This window comes from Podarcis filfolensis (genome assembly GCF_964270895.1).
Source record: "Podarcis filfolensis genome assembly, contig: HAP1_SCAFFOLD_74, whole genome shotgun sequence".
In the NCBI taxonomy this organism is placed as follows: domain Eukaryota; kingdom Metazoa; phylum Chordata; class Lepidosauria; order Squamata; family Lacertidae; genus Podarcis; species Podarcis filfolensis.
The window spans coordinates 54,667-63,441 of record NW_028149491.1 but is presented as its reverse complement, the minus strand read 5'-3'; the positions used below and the strand labels follow the sequence as shown (position 1 = coordinate 63,441).

Here is an 8,775-nt window from a genome sequence, read left to right as displayed (position 1 = left end):
CCAATCTTTGGCATTTGCATCTCACAGTTTGGAGGCAGATCTTGGAGTTTTCGCAAACATGTTTTTCTTCAGCCCTGCAGTTGCAGGTGGAGCTGCATAAAGTGTTTAGGAACTTGCAGAGGTGGTACTTCTTCTCCGTATAATTATCAAAATGATAGTGTGTGTGGTTTTTTTGCTTCCAAAGATCACATCTGAGTCCACTAAACGTGATGTTATGGATATGAGGCAGAAAGGTCTGGCAGATATATGCCTCCTGAGCCACCCAAAACTTGGGGGGGGGGGGCTGAGATTTAGGACAGATGATAACTGCACCAGAATGAGGTTGGCTTGACTTCTCTCCACTTCAGATGTGATCCCTCTGCAGGGCTCCGTTAGTGAGAAGAAAGTTACTGCATCTTGCAAGGATCACAACAAAAGACTTCTAATTCTTTGTAAGGGAGGTGCTCGTTCCTGGGAGGAAAAAGATGGTCCTCATTCTGCTGCTTCTACTGCCTTATGGGGACTGTGGGAAACTGAAGACAAAATGCCTCTTGTCTTTGGAAAGGGATGAGATAGATTCACCTAATTATTTCAGGCCAGGAGACCACCTCATCAGTGGGGTCCTCTCTGCCACAAACACTGTGTTTCATCATCATATCTTTAGCCAATGTCCTTCCACCAGCTTTTATTGGTAAGACGTTTTGTGGGGATGGATATTAAATATTAAAATATTATTAAAATAAAATATTAAACTACAGTGGTCTGTTAAACATTAAAAGCTTCCCTAAACAGGGCTGCCTTCAGTTGTCTTCTAAAAGTGTAGAAGTTGTTCTTCTCTTTGGCATCTGGTGGGAGGGTGTTCCACAGGGCAGGTGCCACTACCAAGAAGGGCCTCTGCCTGGATCCCTTTAACTTGGCTTCTTGGAGTGAGGAAACCTCCAGAAGGCCCTCAGCGCTGGACCTCAGTGTCCGGGCTGAACGATGTGAGTGGAGACGCTTCTTCAGGCCCTTTAGGGCTTAAACGTCAGCACCAACACTTTGAATATATTATGTCCCACATCCTTCGCCCATTTTATAATACCGCAATTTACCTGGTCCTCTTTAGTGTCCCATTCCAAAAGCTTGTAAACGTACTGAGAACCAATGCAGATCTTTCAAGATTGGTGTTATGTGGTCTCGGCAGCCGCTCCCAGTCACCAGTCTAGCTGCCGCATTCTAGATTAGTTGTAGTTCCCGGGTCACCTTTAAAGGTAGTCCCACATAGAGCGCACTGCAGTAATCCAAGCGAGAGATAACTAGAGCGTGCATCACTCTGGCGAGACAGTCTGTGGGCAGGTAGGGTCTCAGCCTGCATACCAGGTGGAGCTGGTAGACAGCTGCCCTGGACACAGAATTGACCTGCGCCTCCATGGACAGCTGTGAGTCCAAAATGACTCCCAGGCTGCGCACCTGGTCCTCCAGGGACACAGTTACCCCATTCAGGACCAGGGAGTCCTCCACAGCTGCCTGCCTCCTGTCCCCCCAAAACAGTACTTCTGTCTTGTCAGGATTCAGCCTCAATCTGTTAGCCGCCATCCAACCTCCATCTGCCTCACACAGGACCTTCACTGCCTTCACTGGTTCTGATTTGAAAGAGAGGTAGAGCTGAATATTAGAGGTAGAACAGAAATTTCACTTGGACAGTGCTGGCATGTATATAATTTCTCCCCCCAGGAAAGGACCCACAAAGTACTGGCAGCTCCTCTCCTTCTTGTATGCCATTCAAGCGATCAACCAGAATCAAAAGCTGTTACCCAACATCACCCTGGGCTACAGCATCCATGAGAACTTTTTTGATGGAAGGGTGACCTATGATGCTTTGCTAGACATGTTGTCAATTGGGCAGCTGAACTTTCCAAACTACAGCTGTGGTAAACAGACTAACTTACTGGCTGTTCTCGAAGGGTCCGACTCTCAAAACTCCATCCAGATTTCAAACGTGTTGGGCATCTATAAAATCCCACAGGTAGGAATGGAGAGACGTATAATAGCATTATGATATTGGCAGTCTTATTTTCAACTACCCTCCTGTTGATCCCTAGCATCAAATTTGCCTTCTTTACGGCTGCCACAACCTTCAAGGAAATCACTGTTCCCACCAAAGGGTCCTTGCACTAGACCTTCCTCCTGCCTATGACCTTCCCAATCTCATGTTGGGCTTAGAAATATTTAGGCTTTGATCTGAAATCAAACAAGATACAAATCTTCCTTCTCTTCCCAGGTCACTTATGCTTTTGTCTCTCATGTTCTGAATGATAAGAGGCATTTCCCTTTTTTCTACCGGATGCTCCCCAAAGAAGAAGCCCTGTACCCAGGGATTGTCAAGCTGCTCCAGCACTTCCGATGGACCTTGATTGGCCTCCTTGCACCAGACAGCGACAATGGAGAGAGGTTCCTGAAGAGCTTGACACCCGTGCTCATCAAGAGCGGAGTCTGTGTTGTCATCTCACAAAGCATCCAAGGACTGAATACAAATGGAGTATACATACCTCGTCTTCCATTCCGCAAGTGGAGGCAAGTGCATGTATTTGTTTACTACGGGGAAAGGACTTATTTCTTAAATGGACTACAAATTATACAACAGTTTTTTGACATATTGATGAAATCCATTTTTGGGAAAATCTTCATCACAACAGTTTTGTGGGATGTCGCCCTGGAGCTGATGTATAATGAGATATCTTTCCAACACATCCATGGTATATTTTCCTTCTTCACTGAGACAAGTAAAGGGGCAAAATACGGTGATTTTCTACCCTTTTTCTTTGGTATTAAGAAGTTTTGGGAGGATGCTTTTAATTGTTTCTATTTAAAGCATGCATTCTCAGTGAAAGGCCAGACAAGATGCAGAGAAAGAGAGAAACTGGAGAGGCTTCCCCAAGATGATCTGGAAAGAATCCTCTCTCTAGACAGCTACAGGATCTACAACACTGTGCAAGCCGTGGCTCGTGCCTTAAATGCTGTATATTCATCTAGATCTAAGCAGAGGGGAACTGAGAGAATGGGACTTGAAAGGCTACAGCCATGGCAGGTATTTTCTTTCCCTTCATAGACATCACATCTGAGCATGACAATCAATTGCAGTGTTGCAGATATTGAATATTGTGCAGTTTGAAACGATTGGAAGCATAAGAACTGGAAGCATTCATTTCCTTTTGGAAATGAATTATCATCCAGGCCCATAGAAATATTATTCACTCTTTACTCGCAGAACTCTTTATAACAGAATGAGAACATCATTCTGTCCAGCACAGGCTCGGGATCTCTCTCTCTCTCTCTCTTTTACCTTCAGGAGAGCTTCCTTTACATATTGCCTCTATTGAGTTTTGGAGCCAAAGACAAAAAGGCAACTCCCTTCAAAAAGGAGATATTGCAATCCAAAACCTTCATCACATGATCTAAGGTTACAACACTCACATGTTAAACCAGTTAGTTAATCTTAATCTCAGCAAGAGCCCAGAGCCCTTTAGAAAAAAACTACTATGGAAAAAACCCAAAGTTTGCAAAACACATTACCCGTTTTCCATTTTAAACCTTCCTTAATACATATACATTTTTCATTTCTGTTTGCTATTCTTATTCTTGCCTCATTGCACAGCCCCCCGAGCAACTGCTCCCATCATGTGCCCAATTCTCCTTTCCCCGCAAGTTGGAATTATTTTTGGCAGGGGAGATGACATTGATCAGGCTGTCTCTAGTCTCTATTCCTTTCACACCCACTTGACTCTGCTCTGGCTCTCTGCTCCCTCCACCAAGCTCCTGCCTTTCCCTGCTGAAGCCCATATTAGAGATTTCATTCAGTTTGCCTTGAAAGGAAAAACGAACCTAATTCACTCTTTCTGAAAGAATCCAAGGGGGCAGCATCCTTCAAAAACATGCTTACTAGGAGAAAATCACACAGAAATGCTGAAGAATTCTGATGAGTTTCTATTATTATTTAAAAAATGCTTCAGAAATGTGGAGAACTGAATTTAAGATTGGGGTTTGTGTGTGAGAGAGAAAACAGTATGAACCAAAAGTGACAAGATCCCTCCATTACTATTTGAGTCTGCAACCAGCTCTAAGCAAAGGGGAAGTGGATTGTCATTATGCTTCCATTATTATTATTATTATTATTATTAGATAATTTTTATTAAATTTTCAGTCTAACAATTCCAAATAAACATTTTACAAACTCTAAAATATCCGATAACTTCCCTTCTTCTCTTTCCGTGGTTCATTTTACATCTTATACACCCCTGTATATTTTGCTATAACCAAATCAGTTTTCTACTTTTACATCCATTAAACATTATTTATGTGGTTGAATTTATCTTAATGCTGCCACCGTTTTCAGCTGCATACAGTTATTTCCCCTATACTCAATAAATGCTTTCCACTCTTCTGTATGTTAAATCTGCAATTTCTGCATATTCCGTCCACTTAAGTTGCCAATCCTCTTTAGCTGGGACCTCGCTCACTTTCCATTTCTGGGCCAGCAAAACAGGGGCCTATGCTTCCCTTTATTCTAAATGCTCTCATCTTTGCTTCTGTTCCAGCTCCACCCTTTCCTAGGAAACACCCAGTTCTACAATTCTTCCATGGACAGAGTGTATTTGGATGAGAACGGGGAGCTGGCAGCCAACTTGGACATTGTGAACTGGGTGGTGTTCCCCAATAAATCCGTCCTCAGAGTGAAGTTTGGGAGTATTGACAGACAGGGATCCCCAGACCTGAAGTGCTCCATCGACCAGGAGGCCATTGTGTGGCCCAAGTGGCTCAATCAGGTGACGGGGAGTGGGAATGATGCCTGTCATTTTGCTGTCTTTTCTATGAGCTCTAATAAGTGCTCCCTGTTCTGTGGGCTGCTGCCCTCACTTGCCTGTCAACTCCAGCACTGGGCCGTTGTTCCAGATAGTTCCTACAGCTCCTCTGCTCAGCTGGGTGCCAAAGGAGGCTTCCTGCTAAACTGTGTGAATGGGGAAAGGGGGGTTCCTCGCTTTTCTCTTGTTGCATGTATTTTATCGGTAGTGAATAGCTCATGGCCCATATACAGAACTTTATTTAATGGAGGTCCTTTGTTTTTTTCGGAATTTAATCATGAATCATTCATGTAATGGACAGTGATGGGAAATGCTGAGTTTCAAGCTATAGTCTAGATGCTACAGCAGATGACAACATACTATTTCTCAAAGAACAATTCTCATTGACGCTCTTCGTCTTTGTGCCTAGACCCTTCCTACTTCCAGGTGTGTGGAAAGCTGTCGCCCTGGATCCGTCAAGGTGATTCAGGAAGGGAAGCCTCTTTGCTGTTATGAATGTCTTCCCTGTGCAGAAGGGACCATCTCCACTCAGGAAGGTGCGTGACTCCAAGGGAAAGGCTGGCCTTGGGGAAGAGAGAAGGGTTCAGTCAGGAATCTCTCAAAACCATTTCTGGGCAGGATCAGGCTGGTATGCTTCATGTGTGGGAGAGAACTGGGTGGTTCAAATTATCATCATCATCAATCTCTTTTTATGATTATTGTTTACAATATTGTTCTAAAATGTATCATCAACATCATATATATAAATATATTAAGCTGATTGGGAAAGGAGGATATAAACATGTCAATCACTAAATGCCTGCCCACCCATTTCCCACTTCTTAGCCCTACTATTCATCCTTACTCCAAAAAATACCTTTGATCAAATGTGAAGGAGGGAGGTCTAAACCACGGAGCCTCTTGGTCTTGCTGATCGGAAGGTCAGCAGTTTGAAACCACGCGACGGGCTGAGGTCCCGTTTCTCTCTGAGCTTCTTCCATCCTAGCAGTTCGAAAGCACACCAGTGCAAGTAGATGGTTAGGTTTCACTGCAGTGGGAAGGTAAACGGTGTTTCCGTGCGCTGTGGCATTCGTCATGGTGCTCCTTTGCGCCAGAAGCGGTTTAGTCATGCTGGCCAAATGACCCGGAAAGCTGTCTGTAGACAAACACCAGCTCCCTTGGCCTGAAGCAAGATGAATGCTGCACCCCAAAGTTGTCTTTGACTAGACTTAACTCTCCCGGGGTCCTTAAGCAGGGAGATTGTTATGGACCTAGGGTAGATATTAGACTTCTGCACAGACCCCTGATCCTCCTTTTGGCCCTGGTATAGGGGGCTCCAAGCAGCCCAACCTGCCAGAGGCCAAGCTGGGAATCTCCAGCCCTGGAATCTGTCCCAAATTTCTTCGGTGTAGAGCTAATGTTTAGAAAAACCTAATTAAATACCTGTAGTGATCTGTGGCTGTCCCAGACTGACTTGGTCTACAACTGAATCCCTCCCCAGAGGCTAGATACTGCTCAGGGCTTGGCTGAATCCAGAGTAGTAGACATTACTCTTTCTCTCTCTCTCTCTTTTGCAGATGCAGACCATTGCAAAAAATGCCCAGAAAATCAGCATCCAAACATGAACCGAGATCAATGTGTGTTCAAGCATATCACCTTCCTAGCCTATGAAGAATCTCTGGGGGTTGTCCTACTTTCCCTTGCCCTCCTGGGGTCCTTAGCCACAAGCTTTGATTTAGGAATCTTTATTAAATACAACGAAACTCCCATAGTCAAAGCCAACAACCGGGACCTCTCCTACATCCTCCTCCTCTCCCTCCTGCTTTCCTTTTTGTCCTCCTTCCTGTTCATTGGGAGGCCAAGGAAAGGGACCTGCCTTCTCCGACAAACAGGCTTCAGCATCATCTTCTCTGTTGCTGTTTCTTCTGTGTTGGCAAAAACCATCACTGTGGTTCTGGCCTTCCTGGCCACCAAGCCAGGGAACTCAGTGAGGAGATGGCTGGGGAAGAGTCTGGCCAACTCCATTGTCATTTCCTGTTCCTGTGTCCAAGTTGTCATCTGCATGATCTGGCTGGGGATCTCGCCACCATTCCCAGACTCTGACATGCACTCCCAGCCTGGGGAGATCATCCTGCAATGCAACGAAGGGTCTGTGGCCATATTCTATGGTGCCCTTGGCTACATGGGCTTCCTGGCGGCCATCTGCTTCACGGTGGCTTTCCTAGCCAGGAAGCTGCCTGGGGCCTTCAACGAAGCCAAGCTGATCACCTTCAGCATGCTGGTCTTCTGCAGTGTTTGGGTGTCCTTTGTGCCCACCTACCTGAGCACCAAGGGGAAGTACATGGTAGCCGTGCAGGTTTTCTCCATCTTGGCCTCCAGTGCTGGGCTCCTGGGCTGCATCTTCATTCCCAAATGCTACATTATTTTGCTGAGACCTGATCTGAACACAAAGGAGCACCTGACAGCAAAAACTAAAAATAGCATCTGATTCTTAAAATATTATTTTTCAAGAAGGTAGGGAAGTGAGTTTCTTGAAAAATGATGTTTCAGTTTAAAAAACCATTACCCTCATTTGATCATGTAGAACCAACCAACTTAATGGAAGTAGTTATGAAATTTGGCTGAAAATTTGTTAATACTTTGGAAGATATAGATCACATAGATCACAGGGAATTCACATTACCAAAATTTTGTAATTATTCTTGGAACGGAACAAGGATGTCCACTGTCACTCCTGTTATTTCTCCAAGTGAATCTCCAGCCCCCGGCTCTCTCACTTCCTCATTCATCATCACCTCCTCTACGGGTGCTGCTAAGTACCCTCTGTCTTTGAGCTCTTTGCTCTCCTACTTTCTTTTTTTTTATAATAATGTTTTATTAAGATTAACAATAAAAAACTACATCCAAACATAATACAATAAACACACAGAAAAATAAAAAACACAACAATACAATCTATCACAAAACAAAAAAGAACAATCAAAGTGGTGCGGGAACTTTATGATCCTTGTGTTCAGGACCCTTGTGTTTCTGGGACCCATAGATGGCTGTGGGGACATGCAACAGACCACACTTATAGAGAGTTTGCATGAAACCCACAAAAATGGTTAGCTCCATTGGGCCCTTAACTTTAGAAAAGGGGGGAGTTTCAGGGAGCATGTGGAAGATTGGGGCAATCAAAACCCATTCCTCCTGATCAGAATTGATGAGTTGATGACCACTGTAAGCAGATGAAAACATTAGCAAGATTGCAATAACACTTGTAATGTAGCAATTGCTATGGAGAAAATGGAGTGATGTAAAATATGGACTATTGAACAGTATGCAGTTGAACCCATGGAGGGGAAGGTGTGAAGTCCAAAGATTTGGAGAGATCTTTAAATATAGATATGTATGGTTGTATTGTTATAATCTTATACTTGTAAAATCAAATAAAAACTATTAAAAGAAAAGAATTGATGAGTTGGTTGTGTTGAGTGCTCACAGCCCATCCCAAGCAAAACGTTCAGGTTCATTGGGCCCTTAATCCAAAATGGGGGCTGAAGGGGCCACACAGGTCAGGGGGACTTGAAACCCATTCCTTGTGATCAAGAACAACAGGAAATTCACATAGGGGGTCCAAGCAACCCACCCTGAAAACAATATTAGGTTCATCCCTCTCTTAAACCAAAATAGGATTTCAGGGGCCACCTGTAAGGTTGGGGCGCTCTAACACATCCCTTGGGATTGCAGGGGGATGAGATGGTTGTGCACAACCTGCCACCCTCAAAAATATGTTTGTGGTGACATTTAAAACTAGCCCGTTTGGGGTGTCCTAAAAGCACGAGGGAAAGAAGGAAGAGCACAGCCACTTTTCATTTGTGATGTAGGCTTTTTGCTCTATCCCTCTCACCGTCTGCAGCTGTTTAGGGAATTGACAAGACAGGGGATATTTTATGCACCAAACCTTTCAGACTCAGTGCGAGAAATTATGAATCTC

General features: G+C 44.3%; 1 protein-coding gene across 1 annotated transcript; it reads left to right on the top strand.

Annotated features, from left to right (window-relative positions):
- Positions 1 to 2,495: 2,495 nt before the first annotated feature.
- Positions 2,496 to 7,313, top strand: LOC310754991 (vomeronasal type-2 receptor 26-like). The gene is made up of 4 exons (XM_083631655.1): positions 2,496 to 3,046; positions 4,554 to 4,781; positions 5,227 to 5,353; positions 6,374 to 7,313. The coding sequence occupies exons 1-4, from the start codon at positions 2,618 to 2,620 to the stop codon at positions 7,282 to 7,284; spliced, it is 1,695 nt and encodes a 564-aa protein (XP_083487781.1). The 5' UTR covers positions 2,496 to 2,617; the 3' UTR covers positions 7,285 to 7,313.
- The last annotated feature ends 1,462 nt before the right edge of the window (positions 7,314 to 8,775 follow it).

Coding starts and splice junctions, on each gene's coding strand:
- LOC310754991 (XM_083631655.1), top strand. CDS start 2,618: ATGAAATCCATTTTTGGGAAAATCTTCATCACAACAGTTTTGTGGGAT. Junction 4,782..5,226: donor GGCCCAAGTGGCTCAATCAG/GTGACGGGGAGT, acceptor CTTTGTGCCTAG/ACCCTTCCTACTTCCAGGTG. Junction 5,354..6,373: donor GACCATCTCCACTCAGGAAG/GTGCGTGACTCC, acceptor TCTCTTTTGCAG/ATGCAGACCATTGCAAAAAA.